At 43.8% G+C, this 20224-nt stretch overlaps 1 protein-coding gene across 3 annotated transcripts in view; it reads right to left on the minus strand.

The window, feature by feature from the left end:
- DOCK11 (dedicator of cytokinesis 11) overlaps positions 1-20224 on the minus strand; it is a 291743-nt gene that overhangs the window by 147554 nt on the left and 123965 nt on the right. For 2 of the 3 annotated variants that reach the window (XR_005774010.1, XM_040406099.1), the window contains exons 30-31: positions 13177-13288; positions 6087-6125 (exon numbers count right to left, since the gene is read on the minus strand). Coding sequence is in view for 2 of the 3 variants with exons in the window: in XM_040406099.1 (XP_040262033.1) it covers positions 6087-6125; positions 13177-13288 (151 nt within the window). In the remaining variant the exon portion in view is untranslated. The remainder of the gene's footprint in view (positions 1-6086; positions 6126-13176; positions 13289-20224) is intronic. The other variant, XM_040406100.1, reaches the window with a different exon arrangement.

Consider the following 20224-nt stretch of genomic DNA (forward strand, 5'->3'; position numbering starts at 1 on the left):
CCGCTTGAAGGGATTGCACCAAGATTAAAAGGGGGTTTCCGGGGAAAGAATAAAAAAAAATTAAAAGGGGGAGGAGGCAAAATGAGTTAAAAGCCTGGGTGAACTTATCCCAGCTAGACACACAGCAAATGGTTAGAGATGCCTGCTCAGACAATCAATGGCTGAGGTGGATTAGACTAGGGCTAAAGGGGGCGACAAAAAGGGTACAACTGCATTGCGACAAAGTTGCGTATCATTTTTTATAATGATTGTCAATTGTGTTGCACTGCGACTGCGACACGACAGTCGCACAAAAATCCAGTGCGACCCCATTGACAATCATTACAAAAAATGACACGTGGCTTTGGTGCAACAAGTTGCGCGACACGTCATCGTGTAGCCCTAGCCTTAACGCTGTGGCCGCTGATTGGTTGAGCAGGTGTCTCCAGCCTTTTCCTGTGTGTCAAGCTGAACCCCAGGAAGTGGACAGTAGATGGGACCAGGGCAGGAATCTGCTCTGAATAAGCAGGTGGTCTTCCCAAAGAAACAGGTTTAACCATAAACTAAAAATACTAAATACATTTCTGATTAGACCACAGTCATTTTTTTCAGCAGCATCTGTATTTTTTGTGTGCATAGTATGGAGTCAATATCAATCTGTCAGTACATTCACGAGGACGTATGAATATGTCTTTTACAAACAGCATGCACTACTTTCACCCGTTTTGCACATGGAAACATCCATGGAATATCTATGGAAATGTATGCAGCATGTTCAAAATACGGATCCATACATAGGTTATCTATTGCTTATTATGTATAACAGAAGTAGAGGTCCACAATATGAATTTTGCGCAGGTGAAGTACGATCTGCAGCGCGGAGCTAGGATGTGTGAAGCGACACAATGCCTAGTGTTTAGGTCAGCTACAAGTTTTCTCGGCTACATGGGTAAAATTGCATTAAAGGGTTTGTCTCACTTCAGCAAATGACATTTATTATGTAGACCAAGTTAATACAAGCCACTTACTAATGTATTGGAATAAAAAGTAAAGTCTCTGTACAGGATATTTGTCCCCTCAAGCGCTGCAAATCCTAGGACAATGTGGGTAAAAAAGTCCGCTAAATGCAGTGATAAGAAGAAGGATTGCGCTGCAGGAGAAGGTTCTTTTCTGCTTATTCTCTTTCCTTTATATTCGGAAAAGTCTTCAGTTAAAAGGACCACATACACTCGATAACTCTCAACAATGGCATGGAAACCTGAAATGTAGTAACAGAACGCACTATGGTGTAGTATGCTCTGAACACCTATCGCACCGGGTGAAGGCAATATACTCACAAGACTCCACTTGTAAGACGCGTGGATGGAGATCTCATTAATGTCTTCAATAGGAGAGCTCTGTTGCTTCGTCTGGGGCGTTGTTCGCCCTAGACGAAGCATTATGGCGAAACCCGGGTCGGGCAACACAGATTGTTTTTAAACACGTTTTAATTCCTGTACTTTTGTGAGTATATTAAACCATTTTTATCTGATACATCAGTACGTACTTCACTATTCTTGCTCCCTCCTTCCTTTGAGATCTTTGGAAGTGGGAGTCGAGTGTTATCCTCTGCAAGTGGCACTTTACTGGTGGGATCGCGGTTTGGATTAAGACCTGCTGAATCGACGGCGCCTGGTTCCTGCCCGCTCTACCAACAGAGCTCTCCTATTGAAGACATTAATGAGATCTCCATCCATGCGTCTTACAAGTGGAGTCTTGTGAGTATATTGCATTCACCCGGCGCGATAGGTGTTTAGAGCATACTACACCATAGTGCGTTCTGTTACTACATTTCAGGTTTCCATGCCATTGTTGAGAGTTATCGAGTGTATGTGGTCCTTTTAACTGAAGACTTTTCCGAATATAAAGGAAAGAGAATAAGCAGAAAAGAACCTTCTCCTGCAGCGCAATCCTTCTTCTTATCACTACTAATGTATTGGGATTGTCCATATTGCTTCCTTTTTCCATGGTTACGACCACCCTATTATCCAGCAGTGGTGGTCGTGCTTGCACACTATAGGAAAAAGCGCCATCCGCTCTAGTGGCCAGGACTGTGGGAGTGAACATAGGCCGGGGCTATATTGTGTAAGCACGGCCACCGCTGATGGATTGCATGGTGGTCGTAACCATGGAAATGAGCAAAATGAATCAAGCCAGCAAAGGAGGCAATATGGAAAATCACAATACATTAGTAAGTGCCTTGTATTAACTTTCTCTACATGATAAATGCCATTTCCTGAAGTGAGACAACCCCTTTAAGCCTTTCTACACAACAAGGGAAGAAAATATTAACTTCTCCACTACCCTACAACACCAAGGAACAAACACCTCTACTCCGCTTTACCACAGCGGATGGTGGCAATAGTTGCCTGCACTACTGTAAAACACCAAGGGAGCAGTCATTATCCCCTCCACTACTGTACACCACCCAAGTTGTCACAGTTAACCCATCCACACCCAAGATCCTAGATTCTGAACACAGAAACATAAATAGAATGATGGCCCAAAAAGACCATATGGTTCCTCTAGACTGTCCTTAATTTATTTTATTTTTTCTTAGAATAGATTTATCCTAAGGAGGATTACATTCACTTACTGTAGATTTTCCAACCACATCTGCTGGAGGTTTGTTCCAAGCATTTACCACTCCTTCAGTAAAATAATACTTTGACTTTGCTTCTGACCTCCCAACTCATTTCAGATTGTGCCTCCTTGTTCTTGTGTTTAGTTTCTTACTAAAATGAAACACTTCCCCCCCAAACCTTATTTACCGTATTTTTCGCCCTATAAGACGTATTTTTTCTACCTCCAAAGTAGGGGCGAATGTCAGTGCCTCTTATGGGGCGAATACTAATGGGAGCTCTCATTAGTACAGGAGGACCGGGGAGCAGTGAAAGCAGCGCTCCACGGACTCTGTACTCACCGCTTCCTGGTCTTCATCAGCAACTCGCTGTGACTGCACAGCGTAAGGACGTCGGCGCTCTGCGACCTCATGCAGTGCAGTGTCGGGTCACAGTGAGTGGCACGAAATACATGGATGACAGGAGCGGTGGCGGCTTCTGGAACAGGAGAGGTAAGTTGGTCTGATTAATATGGGGGTCAGTATTATGGAGGTCTGATTAATATGTGGGCTTATAAACATGGAGGTCTGAATAGGGGCATTAACATGGGGAGTCCGATCTGATCTCTAATCTGGGGTCCTATTAACATTGGGGGTCTGTTCTGATGTCTGATTAAAACTGGGGGTCTGATTAAGGCTCTGAGCTGAGCTCTGATGAAAAATATTTTTTTCTTATTTACCTCCTCTAAAACCTAGGTGCGTAAATATTGGACATCGACACAATTCTAACATTTTTGGCTCTATACACCACCACAATGGATTTGAAATGAAACAAACAAGGTGTGCTTTAGGCCTCATGCACACGGACGTTTTTTTTCACGGTCCGCAAAAACGGGGTCCGTAGGTCCGTGATCCGTGACCGTTTTTTCGTCCGTGGGTCTTCCTTGATTTTTGGAGGATCCACGGACATGAAAAAAATGTCGTTTTGGTGTCCGCCTGGCCGTGCGGAGCCAAACGGATCCGTCCTGAATTACAATGCAAGTCAATGGGGACGGATCCGTTTGACGTTGACACAATATGGTGCCATTTCAAACGGATCCGTCCCCCATTGACTTTCAATGTAAAGTCAGGAGTTAATATACCATAGGATCGGAGTTTTCTCCAATCCGATGGTATATTTTAACTTGAAGCGTCCCCATCACCATGGGAACGCCTCTATGTTAGAATATACTATCGGATATGAGTTAGATCGTGAAACCTCATTTCCGACAGTATATTCTAACACAGAGGCGTTCCCATGGTGATGGGGACGCTTCTAGTTAGAATATACTACAAACTGTGTACATGACTGCCCCCTGCTGCCTAGCAGCATCCGATCTCTTACAGGGGGCCGTGATCAGCACAATTAACCCCTCAGGTGCCGCACCTGAAGGGGTTAATTGTACTATCATATCCCCCTGTAAGAGATCAGGGCTGCCAGGCAGCAGGGGGCAGACCCCCCCTCCCCAGTTTGAATATCATTGGTGGCCAGTGCGGCCCCCCCCCCCTTCCTCCCTCTATTGTAATAATTAGTTGGTGGCACAGTGTGCGCCCCCCCCCTTCCTCCCTCTATTGTAATAAATCGTTGGTGGCACAGTGTGCGCCCCCCATCGGCCCCCCCATCCCTCTATAGCATTAACAACATTGGTGGCCAGTGTGCGGCCTCCCATCTCCCCCCCCCCCCCGATCATTGGTGGCAGCGGGTTACTAGCAATAGTACAATAGTAAAAGATTCACACTTACCTGGGAGCTGCGATGTCTGTGTCCGGCCGGGAGCTCCTCCTACTGGTAAGTGACAGTTCATTTAGCAATGCGCCGCACAGACCTGAGGCTGTCACTTACCAGTAGGTGGAGCTCCCGGCCGGACACGAACATCGCAGCAGCCAGCAGCAGGTAAGTATGAATCTTCTACTATTGTACTATTGCTAAGTAACCATGGCAACCAGGACTGTAGTAGCGTCCTGGTTGCCATGGTTACCGATCGGAGCCCCAGCGATTAAACTGGGACTCCGATCGGAACTCCGCTGCCACCAATGATGGGGGGGGGGGGAGATGGGAGGCCGCACACTGGCCACCAATGTTGTTAATGCTATAGAGGGAGGGGGGGCCGATGGGGGGCGCACACTGTGCCACCAACAAATTATTACAATAGAGGGAGGGAGGGGGGGGGGCGCACACTGTGCCACCAACGAATTATTACAATAGAGGGAGGGGGGGGCCGCACTGGCCACCAACCTATTATTACAATAGAGGGGGGGGGGGGCCGCACTGGCCACCAATGATATTCAAACTGGGGAGGGGGGGAGGGTCTGCCCCCTGCTGCCTGGCAGCCCTGATCTCTTACAGGGGGGTATGATAGTACAATTAACCCCTTCAGGTGCCGCACCTGAAGGGGTTAATTGTGCTGATCACGGCCCCCTGTAAGAGATCGGGTGCTGCCAGGCAGCAGGGGGCAGTCTTGTACACAGTTTGTAGTGTATTCTAACTAGAAGCGTCCCCATCACCATGGAAACGCTTCTGTGTTAGAATATACTGTCAGATCTGAGTTTTCACGAAGTGAAAACTTAGATCTGAAAAAGCTTTTATGCAGACGGATCTTTGGATCCCTCTGTATGAAAGTAACCTACGGCCACGGATCACGGACACGGATGCCAATCTTGTGTGCATCCGTGTTCTTTCACGAACCCATTGACTTGAATGGGTCCGTGAACCGTTGTCCGTCAAAAAAATAGGACAGGTCATATTTTTTTGACGGACAGGATACACGGATCACGGTCTCGGCTGCAAAACGGTGCATTTTTCGATTTTTCCACGGACCCATTGAAAGTCAATGGGTCCGCGAAAAAAAACGGAAAACGGCACAACGGCCACGGATGCACACAACGGTCGTGTGCATGAGGCCTAAACTGCAGACTGTCAGCTTTAATTTGAGGGTATTTACATCCGAATCAGGTAAACGGTGTAGGAATTACAACAGTTTGCATATGTGCCTCCACTGCCTCCAAAATGTTAGAATTGTGTCGATGTCCCAATATTTATGGACCTGACTGTATAATTGTGTGAAATACATAGATAAAATACAAAATGACATAAACATGGTTGTCATTGACCAAGAAAACAAATGCTGCTCTCTCAAGTTCTAACCAGAAAATGTGGCAAGCGCAGATGAAGCAATTCACAGCGTATAAACTAAAGAACATAAGATATAAGATAACAGATCATTCCTTTGGAAAGCACAGTGAGATTTGTTCTACGTTTTGATGCCTAGATTGGGTCAGAGGCTATCCACCATTAGAGGCAAAAATCAGCAGCCAGCTTGCCTTTTTTTTAGCTATGTTGCCATGTTAGTAGTAAGAGAAGCCTTCTGTCAGCTGTAGTGTTAGTGAGAATTAGTGAATGGAACAAGGATCAGCAAACATGGAGTCATTTCATATTCTGAAGGTGAGTTAAGTTTACCAAGCCAACCTACCTACAGATGTGAACCGCTCCACAGCATATGATAACAAATCTAATGGTTTTGTGAAAAGAAAAGGTAAATGTATAAAATACTGTAATGAGAGAGTAAATAAGTTTGTAAAATCTCTTCATACCTAAATATCAGCAGGGACAGTACATGGTAAAGAGGAAACTATGAGCTTAGTAAGGTTAGGATCAGGTAGAAAGCAACAGTGGGCCCTAAATCATGCTGGCTGCAATTGGTCCTCTGTCCGGATACCGTCCATTAAAGGGGTTATCCAACCCCTATAATGCCTCCCCAAATGCCCGGGCACCACATAAAGGTTATACTTACCTCACTCCCCAGCAACTGAGTCGCTCCTTATTCCCACAAGGCCGCCGCTGCATCTCCCTGTGAAGCAGAAACATCCGGACACGGTGGGTTGGCCAATAGCAGGCCGTGACGGGAACCAGCCTCCCCATTGTCACCCGCGATGCTAGAGAGGCTCACCCCCGTCGCGTCTGCTATTGGCTGCAAGTCGCCCCCCGAATCCCCCTGGATGTTTTGAAGCGGCAGCCGTGGGGGCATCAGAAGAGATGCGGGTGCCAGGGAGCAAGGTAAGTACAATCTGTGTGAGGGCCCCGGGCATTTGGGGAAGCATTATAGGGGTTGGATAACCCCTTTAAAGTGGTCTTGCTCAAGTTAGAAAGAGAAAACATATCTACTGTATGGCAGGGAATAGGCTGAAAAACATGTTTTAGGAAGCAAAAGGAACAAGCTTAATTGTACTGCCTGTACACTGCGTGCAGAATTATTAGGCAAATGAGTATTTTGACCACATCATCCTCTTTATGCGTGTTGTCTTACTCCAAGCTGTATAGGCTCGAAAGCCTACTACCAATTAAGCATATTAGGTGATGTGCATCTCTGTAATGAGAAGGGGTGTGGTCTAATGACATCAACACCCTATATTAGGTGTGCATAATTATTAGGCAACTTCCTTTCCTTTGGCAAAATGGGTCAAAAGAAGGACTTGACAGGCTCAGAAAAGTCAAAAATAGTGAGATATCTTGCAGAAGGGTGCAGCACTCTTAAAATTGCAAAGCTTCTGAAGCGTGATCATCGAACAATCAAGCGTTTCATTCAAAATAGTCAACAGGGTCGCAAGAAGCGTGTGGAAAAACCAAGGCGCAAAATAACTGCCCATGAACTGAGAAAAGTCAAGCGTGCAGCTGCCAAGATGCCACTTGCCACCAGTTTGGCCATATTTCAGAGCTGCAACATCACTGGAGTGCCCAAAAGCACAAGGTGTGCAATACTCAGAGACATGGCCAAGGTAAGAAAGGCTGAAAGACGACCACCACTGAACAAGACACACAAGCTGAAACGTCAAGACTGGGCCAAGAAATATCTCAAGACTGATTTTTCTAAGGTTTTATGGACTAATGAAATGAGAGTGAGTCTTGATGGGCCAGATGGATGGGCCCGTGGCTGGATTGGTAAAGGGCAGAGAGCTCCAGTCCGACTCAGACGCCAGCAAGGTGGAGGTGGAGTACTGGTTTGGGCTGGTATCATCAAAGATGAGCTTGTGGGGCCTTTTCGGGTTGAGGATGGAGTCAAGCTCAACTCCCAGTCCTACTGCCAGTTTCTGGAAGACACCTTTTTAAGCAGTGGTACAGGAAGAAGTCTGCATCCTTCAAGAAAAACATGATTTTCATGCAGGACAATGCTCCATCACACGCGTCCAAGTACTCCACAGCGTGGCTGGCAAGAAAGGGTATAAAAGAAGAAAATCTAATGACATGGCCTCCTTGTTCACGTGATCTGAACCCCATTGAGAACCTGTGGTCCATCATCAAATGTGAGATTTACAAGGAGGGAAAACAGTACACCTCTCTGAACAGTGTCTGGGAGGCTGTGGTTGCTTCTGCACGCAATGTTGATGGTGAACAGATCAAAACACTGACAGAATCTATGGATGGCAGGCTTTTGAGTGTCCTTGCAAAGAAAGGTGGCTATATTGGTCACTGATTTGTTTTTGTTTTGTTTTTGAATGTCAGAAATGTATATTTGTGAATGTTGAGATGTTATATTGGTTTCACTGGTAAAAATAAATAATTGAAATGGGTATATATTTGTTTTTTGTTAAGTTGCCTCATAATTATGCACAGTAATAGTCACCTGCACACACAGATATCCCCCTAAAAAAGCTAAAACTAAAAACAAACTAAAAACTACTTCCAAAAATATTCAGCTTTGATATTAATGAGTTTTTTGGGTTCATTGAGAACATGGTTGTTGTTCAATAATAAAATTAATCCTCAAAAATACAACTTGCCTAATAATTCTGCACTCCCTGTAGAGCAGAAAGAGCGCTATATACACTATATACACCTTTGGGGGCATTTTTTTATTATTGCATTGCACTCATTTTCAGCTGAAATTCATTTTCCAAATTGATCGTTATTACAAATATGGAACCCTTTTTTCCATACAGGGCTGAGATGCTCTAATAGAGGGATTAGATTTTTCTCTCTGCCCCGTCAGCTAGCTGATCTGACGTGCTCCTTATCTCTGCTCTCTGACATTCTAAACACTCATTATAGCTCTGTTCTTATCTTACTGATAAGAATGTGGCTTAAATAAGTGTTTATGACCTCTTAAGGCCCTATAACACGGGCAGACAATTGACGGGAGGGAAGCGTTCCTTCCTGACAATCGCCTGCTTGCTGAAGGAGGAGACCGCTGCAATTACATGCAGTGATCTCCTCCTCAGTATAGGGACGAGTGATCGCTAATGCATCGCTCGTCCCTATACTGTCTGACCGTTTGCCAGCAGCAGAGCACCTATTACACTACACCATCTACCACCGGCAAACCAGAATTTTTTAACATGTTAAAAAAATCCTGATTACCTGATCAACGAGCGTTTGCTATCTAGTTCCATGGCCATCACTTGATTAAGCCTGGACAGTCCCTTTATTGCAGTTTGTGGATTCCTACTGAATCCATGTGTTCTTTGCACACGTGACTGTTTTGTTATGCATTAACCTATCATAATACCTTATAATAACTTTTATGTTTTACTTTGTTTTTAGGTAATCAAAATGTTCACGTCAAAGGGGGTTGGGAGGTGATAGAACAACTATTTCACCTCAAAATTTTACTTTGATTCCATCTCAGTATTTTATTGAGCTTCGATAGGAGATTTCCATAAAAACAATGCCACTCGTCACTTAGGACTGTGTTCAGTTTAGATGTTCATCACCATTTATAAGAAAGGTAATTAAACAAGGAGACCACTTATATGTTCTTTATAAATCTAATAATCATCTTCCTACTCGGATCAATCATCAATAATATGAACTCGACTGAGGACGCCTTCACACACGGCAGATTTTGTGGCAGAAAATTCTGAGACTGAAAATCAGTTCCATTCATTTGAATGAGGCAGCGAGCACACGGTATTTCTGCAAGCCCCATTGAAAAGAGTGAAACTAATTTTCAGTCGGGTAATTTTCCGCCACAAAATGTGCAGGGTGTGAAGGCTACTTTCACTTTGGCGTTTTTGCTGGATCCGGCAGGGTTGAGCAAAAACGCTTCCGGTTGTATTATATTTAACATAGCCAAAACGGATCCGTCATTAACTCCATTGAAAGTCAATGGGGGACGGATCCGTTTTCTATTGTCTCAGATTGTGCCAGAGAAAACGGATCCGTCCCCATTGACTTGCATTGGGGGTCATGACGCATCCCAGGACGGAAAGCAAACTGCATGCTGCGGTTTGCTCTCTGGTATGGGAACGCAACCAAACGGAACGGAATGCATTTTGGAGCACTCCATTCTGTTGAGTTCAGTTTTGTCCCCATTGACAATGAATGGGGACAAAATGGAAGCGTTTTTTCCCGGTATTGAGCCCCTATGACGGATCTCAATACCGGAAAAATTAAATGCTAGTTTGAAAATAGCCTAAGCCATTCGGCTAGGACCAATTGATGCTATCCTGAGCTAAAGTCAAGCTCCTATCACAGTTAGACCTCATGCACACAACCGTGTCCATTTTGCGGTCCACAAATTGCGGATATGTGTGCGTTGCGCATTTTGAAGAATGGAACGTCCGGCCTTCAATAGAGCAGTCCTATCCTTGTTCATGATACAGACAAGAATAGGAAGAACAAGAACTGATCTCATCACATGGTCCATCACCATGGTGATGGACCATGTGATGAGCGTAATGACGTCACCAAAGGTCCTTTTCTCCCAGGTCCTCAAAGAAGAAGAAAGACGACAAGCCGGGATGTGCGAACAAGTGGATGAGGTGAGTTTAATTTAATTGAATTTTTTTTAACCCCTCCATCCCTAATTTACTTAGCATTCTGTATTAAGAATGCTATTATTTTCCCTTATAACCATGTTATAAAGGAAAATATTAAAATCTACAGAATACCTAACCCAACCCAAACTTCAGTGAAGAAGTCCGGGTTCGGGTCTGGGTACCACAGTCAGTTTTTTATCACGCATGTGCAAAATGCATTGCACTCGCGGAAAAAACTGAAGAACGCAACGCAATCGCATACAAAACTCACCCCACTCGCAGGCAAAATCACACGATTTTCCCGCGACACACCCGCATTCTATCCGGCCCTCACACGCAATTCCCGTGTGAAAGAGGCCTTAAGCTACATTTACACTTTGTGTATTTCTTACACCAATGATTAACGGTAGCTGCCTTACAATACTGTTCTGAACATAAACTGAGTGTATACAATTTTACAGCTATCCTACAGGTACACATCCATCAAGACCGTCCTTATCTAGGGATGTAAGGCAGCAATGAGGAAATAGGCTACATGCACAAGAACGTTGTTTGTTTCCGTGTCTGTTCCGTTTTTTTTGGTAGAGAGGATGCAGACCCATTCATTTCAATGGGTCCGCAAAAAATGTGGACAGCACACAGTGTGCTATCCGCATCCGTATGTCCGTTCCGTAGCCCCGCAAAAAAAAAATAGAGCATGTCTTATTCTTGTCCGTTTTAGGCATTGTTACAATGGATCCAAAAAAAAAACGGATGGCATACGGATGATTTTTTGCGGATCCGCAATTTGCGGACTGCAAAACACATACGGTCATGTGCATGTAGCCTAAGGCACCTTCTACCAGAAACAGGTCAAACAGTGCCAAACTACATGGTGAGAAACTGGACTTTAAAGTAAATGTATCACTTATGTTTTTGCCAATTAAAACCAGATAGTGCCACAAATCCATTTTTTCTAATTTTGTTTTTATTTTCTGATATTGCCTGTGCTGTTAATAACAGCATTTACAGACATTCTTTACGTCAGCCACCATGGACCATAGACACAATGGACTGGAGGGGAAGAACTGACTTCTATGGGCAAGTTTTGTAGGAATGCTCTGTGAGGTCAGGAGGGATTAGATAAGCTGTGACAGTCATCTATTGTGAATGATGAACCCTATCTATCTATCTATCTGTTATATCTGTCATTAAAAACCTGCCTGTGATGATAATAAGATGACTGCTGAAAAGTGATGAGTACAGAAAAGAAATCTCAACATATTATTAAGGTTAGTGGACAGTGATCATTTTATTTTTCATTTTTTGAAATATAGATTGAATATAGAAATATAGATTGCGATATGGAAAATAAACCAAAAATTCTAAAGTTAACACTCAGTGCTGTAACTGTTGTCACAGTGATGGGGCTGGGACCTCGCCACCGATTGCAGGTGCGAGCTGAAAGTGCACACTGTTTTCATAGAAGGTGGGAAAAAAACAAAAGGATTAGACCAAAAAAAGTGACAGTTTGTGGATTCCTACTGATTCCAGGTGTTCTTTGCAAGCGTGACTGTTTTGTTATGCATTAACCTATTATAATACCTTATTAGTAACTTTTATGTTTTACTTTGTTTTTAGGTAGACCATCCTGTCAAACTCAGGATGCTTTCACACTGTTTTCCAGCGTCTTTCAAAACGAAAAACCAGGAGGATTCTCCAATGTACAGAAAATTTCTACTGGATGCCTGTAAAAAGGCATATGGTGTCAAGCATCATCTATACTGTAGGTGATGCCTATAAGGCTCCATTCACACGTCCGTGGTGTGTTGCGGACCCGCAAATTGCGGATTCGCAACACTCCCGCCCGGCACCTGTATAGAAATGCCTATTCTTGTCCGCAAGCTGCGGACAAGAATAGGACATGTTCTATCTTTTGCGGAGCTGCGGACCTGAAGATCAGGGCTGCGCTGAGCAAATGCGGATGCTGACAGCAGACTGTGTGCTGTCCGCATCCATTCCGTCCCCATAGAAAATGAATGGGTCCGCACATGTTTGACACATACACGCATCTATCTCTAGAATAGGGGGCGCAATGTTTGACACATACGCGCATGTTTGAAACAAACATGTTTGACACATACGCGCATCTATCTCTAGAATAGGGGGCGCAAAGTAAACAAGGGTGCACCATGCAAGTGCGGCCACCCTCCATTCACCTTTACGGGAGTTCTGGAAGCAGCTGAGCCGGCCGTCAGCTATTTTCGGAACTCCCACAGAAGTGAATGGAGGGTGGCCGCTCTTGCACTGTGCACCCTTGTTCACTTTGCGGGCCCAGTTCTACGAATAGGGATCTGCTCCCAGCAAACAGTCAATCTGTATGGGGACGAATGATCGCAGTAGCAATAGTTTATCCCTCAACCATGAGGCAATGATCGTGCATGAACGGTTTGTTCCAAAATGCTGGAGGTGCATCGGTCCACGTAAACCTACTGTAGGTAATACCTATCTCTTAGAGAAATAAAAGAACCCAAAGTGAGAACGAAATATGGTCAGCCTACATGTGAGGGTGTCTTCTATCCTTCCATGATGCTCAAACATTATTGCATTCTCCAGAAAACAGCTAGATCCATCAGGAGGAATCTAACGTATATATGTAAGCTTGACAGTAGACGCAACTGGGCTCAGACAACAGAAACATTCAGAAACGCAGTACACACTGTTTACAAGGGCCTCAGAAGAAGAAGTACCACAGAAATAAAGGCATGAAATAATAGTAAAATACAAAGTACTTTGTGTCAGTTATAACACTATCATCTACTTGTTTACCTTGTACTCTTTGCAGTTTAGGCTTGGCAAACGTCATTGGCAGGTTAAGAGGGATGAAGTGCTCATGACTGCAGATGGTTTGCAGAAATTCAAACTTGTATTCATTTAGTATCTGACAATAGAACGAAAAGTAAGTTGTCACATGTAACACACCTGTCTAGCAGCACTGAACCTTCATTAACTCAGATCAAACACTTTATAAACTACACTTTAGTAAAACTTTTGATATGTTATAGCGACATATCAAAGGTTTTTAACGTGAGGGGGGTGGGGTTGGTGGAGCACTAAGCCCCGCCAAACGCTACAATGAGGAGTAAAGGTCCTCAATGGAGCCGATGATTGTCAGGAAGGAAGCGCTCCTTCCCGACAATCACTTGCCGTCAGTGTTGGTGACAGCTGTATGATCTCCTCCACAGTATGGGCAAGAGAGATTGCTAATGCCATCAGTGGTCCCCATACAGAATCATTGTTTGCTGGCAGCAGAGTGATGTTTAGACTAGGGTTGTATCGATACCAACATTTTTATTCGAATTCGATACCATAAAAAAGTATTGCATGCAGAAGAGGGCATGTAACTGATGTATACTACTACAAGATACACCATGGAGATAATTCTGGACTTTAAATGGTTGCAGGACTGAAAAAGGGATGGGAGGGAGTGGGTGGGTGGGTAAAGGGGATTGTTATTGTAATAATACAATGTTTTTTTTACAAAACTTTAATAAAAAATATCTGATAAAAAAAATTAAATAAAGTATTGCGATACTCGATACCATTCGATACCAAGCGAAAAAAATAAAACACCAAAAAAGCCACGTGTATTCCGCATTTTATGGAACGTCTGGCCCATAATCAAACAGTCCCATCCTATTTTTTTGGGGGACAAGGTGACTAAAAAAGATGGTGAATCGCTCGCTTTTTATTTATCTTTTTTTCAGTTTTTTATATTTGAATAGTTTGGACTTTTCGGATGTGGCGATATGTAATATGTTTATTTATTTATTGTTTATATATTTTATATGTAAAATTTGAAAAGGGTGTAATTTATACTTAATATTTTGGTGTGTTTTTTTTACTTATTTTTTATTTATTTTTTACTTTTTATTTACTCTTTTAATCCCTTGTCCTATTCACTCTAATAGAGCTCTATTATGGTGAATAGGACTTCACACTCTCCCTGCTGCCCTGTGCATAGTACACACAGCAGCAGGGAGCTGACTATGGCAGCCAGGGCTTCAGTAGCGTCCTGGCTGCCATGGTAACCGATCGGAGCCCCAGGATTACACTGCTGGGGCTCTGATCACAACTGCCACCAATGAAGAGAGCTGAAGGGACCCTGTGGCCACTGCCACAATTTATTTTAATACTGGGGGGGGGTATGGCGCGCTGCGCCAGCAATGACTTTTTTTTTTTTAAATCAGATCATTTTTATTGTATGGCAAAGATATCACATAATATTTTGACAAATACCTGCCATGTGTACCAAATACAGAATAAAGCACTACATGCTTCAAGACATATCAGCATGACTCATAGTACATTACATTAATACAATCTTTGGAAAAGAGGAAATGTCCAGAATCCTAGCAACTCACCCCCCCTCCCACCAACTAACCCCCCCCCCCCCCAACCCAACCCCTATTCACTCCGGCGACAAAACACCACCTTACACTTTACAGCATAATCGCACTATTTGATACCTAATCGCCCCATAGTTTGTCAAACTTTTGAGGGCACCCTCTTTTAAGAAAAATAGCCTTTTCTTTTATCAACATATTGTTAACATTGGTCCTAAACTCCCCCAATGTCGGAGGACCCATTTGTATCCAATGCAAGGCTATCAGCTTCCTAGCCACGTACAACAGTCTTCCCACTGCCACTTTCTTGCATACCTCTGTTCCTAGCTCAGATACATATCCTAATATACATATTTTGGGGTCCCTATCTATTCCCACTGACATTTTGTAATGTATTACCTCTAAAATATCTTCCCAATAACTATAACCGGGCATTTTCACCTCATATAAGACAAATCCGCTGGCTCAAAAGAACATCTTGGACACTTTGCGTCCGTTCTGACTCCGATCCTTTTCAAAAATATTGGCGTTTTATACACCCTGTGTATAATAAAAAGCTGAGACAGCTTTCCCTGTTCGCTCAGTGAGGACAGCGGAATCGCCTCCAAAATTTCCTCCCACTGAAATTAACACCCCCCCCCCTCTAAGAGAATCAACTTTTGGATATGCTAGTACCTTTTTTAATCATAGTGTCATACGCATGACAGATTTGGAGGTATTTGTAGACGCGCGTGCGCAGGATCTGATTTCTTTCCTGCAAATCCGTAAAGGATCTAAATATACCATTATCTAATGAATCTCTCAATCTGAGGATCCCTTTATTCTCCCAATTCAGAGTACTTGACAAAGAAATAAATTCAGGGAGCCGAATATTATTCCAAATCGGGGAAACCTCACTTACTCCCCCAATTCCCCCTAGCTTTTTAACCTTGTCCCACACTTTGGAAACAAGCCCTATCAAAGGTGAATTAGGCTCCAAATTTTGTAACCCCGCACCCTCCAAAAACCACATTAAGTCCCTCTTACCTATATGGTGCAGTAAAATCTGACTAGACCTACCCGCTAACCTATAATCCAACACCCCTTAAGATGCTGACATTGTGCTGCAAGATAATAAATCCATGGGTTTGGTACCGCCAATCCACCCTTTGTTTTAGGATACTGCAACGTCTCCAATTTGATTCTGGGTTGGCCTCCTCTCCATATCAAACCTCTAAATATTGCATTAATTTTGTGGAACCTATCCATAAGCAACCAGACCGGGGCATTGTGAAGTACATACAACAACTGCGGCATCATTATCATCTTAATGAGGTTTACTCTGCCCACTACAGAAAGAAATAGTTTACACCACGCCTTGACCTTCAATCTCAGTCTCGACAACAGGGGAACCAGATTAAGCTTGGCAACATCAAGCGACAGAATAGCTCTATCTCCACAGTTATCCGCCAGAATTTGCAGACTGGTATAAACTCTACGAATGTTAATTGCCGTAGACTTCTGAGGCATAAAACCTGTTTGATCAGAGTGTACTACACTAAGAATCACTGTAGCCAAACGTTTTGCCAAGACCTTTGCCAGTAGTTTAACATCCGCCGTCAGAAGGGATATAGGTCTATATAAATCAGGCATCCTCTTATCCTTTCCTTCCTTAGGTATTACCACTATAAGAGCCTCCTGCATTGACTCTGGTAGGAAACCCACCTCCAACGAGTAGTTGAATACTTTCAATAATTCCGGTAGCCACCAATGACTTTAATACTGGGGTGGGTGGGGGCGCACTGCGCCACCAATGATATTTAACCTTTAATACAGATACAGGAGGCGAGTGCCGGCGGCAGAATCACACAGCCAGCACCCGCCTCCTGTATCTGTATTAAAGGTTAATCATCATTGGTGGCCACAGCCCCTCCCCTCCTCTGCCCCTCTCTCTCCTCATTGGTTGCAGCAGCACAGGGGGAGGGAGAGACCGCTTCCTTCTCCCCTGTGCTGCTAAGGGAACATGGAGCGCGCTGAGAGCAGCGCGCGCCATTTCCTCTGATACTAGGCTACGCAGCCTAGTATCGGTAAAAGGCAAATCCCAGTATCGAATCGATACCGGTACAAAAGTATAGATTGGGTATCGATATTTCGATACCCGATGCAAACCTGGTTCAGACACCACGATCTGCTGCCGGCAAATTATGATTTAGGTGACCCCAGGAACAATCCTATTACCCGATGAACCAGCGTTTCACTTGCTCATCGGGTAATTGGCGGTACCTTTACACCGGCAGATTATCGCTAGCGAGCATTCCTACAAGCGCTTGTTAGCGATAATCTCTAAAGGGGTCTTAAGGCTCCCCGCTGCGGTAGACAGAAATGAAAATGCTCTCCTTATGAATACACAAGACTCATAACTCAAGGTCTGGGGTATTCTTTTAGTGCTCTTATTAGCCAAAAGGTACAACATTTTTGGCGGCTTTGCCTAACTGAAAAAAGCAGATCTGTCACCATATAATGTTGTCTCTACAAAGAGCAGCACAGTCTGATGACAGACCCACTTCAAATTTACATTAAAAGCTTCAGCCATCATCCAAATAGACATATAGATTAAGAAATACTAAAATAAAAATGATGAGGTCATGATGAGGATGCAGAGCAATGGAGGGGAATATGAAGTCTGCATTCACAAATGGCTGGCCGAGCATGCATGTGTTGGGAATGTTGTGAACACCACTGGCAGCAGCTTATCTTCCCAAGAACAAAAGTATCAGGAAGTTGAAACCCAACATTCCTCACCCTTCTCTACAACATTTGCCACTGGGGCGAGAGTTCAGAGGTCCCCATACTCAATAGATAGTCAGCTGATCCTGCTGAATTCGGCAGTTTCGGCCAACATACTGTGTACGACCTGATTATTATTACTTAGGACAGCATAGACCAGGGAACCATTCTTTATGCAATCCCTTCAAGGACAGTAAGGAATGTTCATCGATCATTATATATTTAGGGCTCATGCACACAAACTTTTATTTTTTCCGTGTCCATTCCTTTTTTTTTTGTGGCCCGTATGCGGAACCATTCACTTCAAAGGGTCTGCAAAAAAACGGAAATAACTCAGTGTGCATTCTATGTCTGTATGTCCACATGACTGTTCCACAAAAATCCCAAAAAGTCGGCAGCCAGTGAGCGTCCTTCCTTCACTATGCCTGCGCCAAATACTAAATGGCACGACGCAGGCGCGAGTTTTACCATGCACTCAGGGCCGGCAGGAGGATGCGAACGCTGCCTGGCCCTGTCAATCAAGACTTGGAGGGAGGTGACAGAGGTGGGAGAACGGAGCCTCTAGGAGCAGGAGCAACGCCCCCCTGAGGCCAATAAGCATATTATAAAAGTTACATTTATGGAGTAACGGGTGCATAGATAAAGCTAGGACACATCACTAATATTTTATTTAGGTATTTCTGGTGACAGAAACCCTTTAAAGCGAATGCTCACAATTAAACAAATGTAGGGTTTTTTGTTATTCTTATATATCCAACAGTCTTAATATATGGTTATAGACATTAAATCCGTTTTTTTTTTCTGGTTTACAGCTCTGAGACCACTGCATAGACACAGTTAAATTTTAGAATTCTTCCACCACTAGGAGGCGCTGAAGAGCCTACTGCATATTGTTTACACACAGAACTCCTAAAAAAAACAGCTCCTAAGGGCCCCACAACGGTGGCAAAATGTTGATATTTAACTCCATGACTGGACAAAATTTTGAGTTCGAGATGTATAAAGAAATTGATTTCATATATTTAAAAAAAATCAATCAACATGGAACATAGGGCCTAAAACAATTTGTGTTAAAAAGTGGTGCAGAGTCTGTTAAGAAGCCATATACTATGAAGCAGTGATAGGGATCTTTATTGTTTGGTGACATTAAATAAACAATAATAATCAAGGATCATTTTACCGCTGAGCATGTCAAGAGGTAGTTTTATTGCTTCTGTAACTATGGCTTTGATCAACCTCCCTATAATAAGAAGCTAGTATGATACAGATGCAGCAGGCACTAAACGTTGTCCAGTAAATAATAAGTAGGGAACAAAGAGACCGCTCTGGTCCCTGTCAGTGATACTGCTGAGGCCAGTGATTGGCCGCAGTGGATACATGGTTAGTCTGAAGGTGATCGGGTTATGCCTGGAAATAAATGTAGACAGATGGAGTTACATAGGTGAGCACTGGTTATTTTATTAATTGTAAGCATTTCCTGCCTCTACAAAACAATATTTCCAGGACAACCATTTTAAGGTGTCCATGAACATAAAAGTACAGCCAGCCAAACCTGTGGCAGGACGCATCCACTATCTTATGTGAATGGCCTCCAGAATCTACCATTACCGATGATATTGGAAGAAGGACAGGGCTGTTGTTGTGTTTCAACGCCCAATCTGGCCGTTCACGGGGGAAATGAAGTAAGCCGGCAGAAGTGTCTGGAAAGGGCTTCCTCCCCTCTGCACTTTGACAATACATACACGTTCAGTCGAGCCAAGCATGCATGTGTATGGGATAGGGAGGAAGAACAGATGTTAAAGAGAATCTGCCAGCATGATCAACACTATTACCCCTGGAATAATGCCTGTTAGGGTTGACCATGTAGAGTTAAACCAACCCTCTGTATTTGATATCTGTGACCCTGTTGTAGAGAAAACTGCATGTTATTGCACATGCTAATGAGGTGTTTGGAGCACTGAGGGGTGGGCCTAGCCCCTCGGTGTACCACTTAACCATCCCCTTTCACCCCTTACTTAGAGACCCCCCCTTACTAATAAATGACAAGGAAGGGCATCCTCGCTGTCTTTCTGCCTGGCGCTGTTATCCTGTGCATGCGCCTGTGAATGCTAAATCGCAGTTCGGATCTCAGCATGCCTACCTCGATGATGATATCTGAACTGCGCATGTGTCCAGCATTCACAGGCGCATGTGTGGGATTATAGGGCCAGGAAGGAAGGCTGTGAGGATGCCCTGTCACTTAGTGGAAGTGAGGAGTGGCTAAGGGTAAAGGTTGGTGGTGAAGCGGTGCTCTGAGGGGCTGGGCCCACCCCTCAGTGCTCCAAACATCTCATTAGCATTTGCAATAAAGCGCACATTTCCCTACAACGGGGCTGCTGATACCAAATACAGAGGGATTGTTTAACACTAACATACAGTATGCCAGGTGTAATAGGGTTGATCATGCTGACAGATGCTCTGTAAAGCTGTATGGGCTCTGTTGTAGAATTTGTGGAGAAAGGCTATAACCTTTAGCTATATATCATTCAATCAGGGGAGCAGCATGCTTTATTGCAACTGTGTCACATTGACAGTACTGGGGCACGGAGGCACAGGGAATTTGTCTACCGTCATATAGTCATGTACACAATAATATGGAGGTACTTTACCCCAGAGGCAATTCTTTGCAAGCAACATCTGATAAAGCATGCCACGGTTATTTCCCA

The sequence above is a fragment of the Bufo bufo genome, chromosome 8 (assembly GCF_905171765.1).
Source record: "Bufo bufo chromosome 8, aBufBuf1.1, whole genome shotgun sequence".
Taxonomy (NCBI): domain Eukaryota; kingdom Metazoa; phylum Chordata; class Amphibia; order Anura; family Bufonidae; genus Bufo; species Bufo bufo.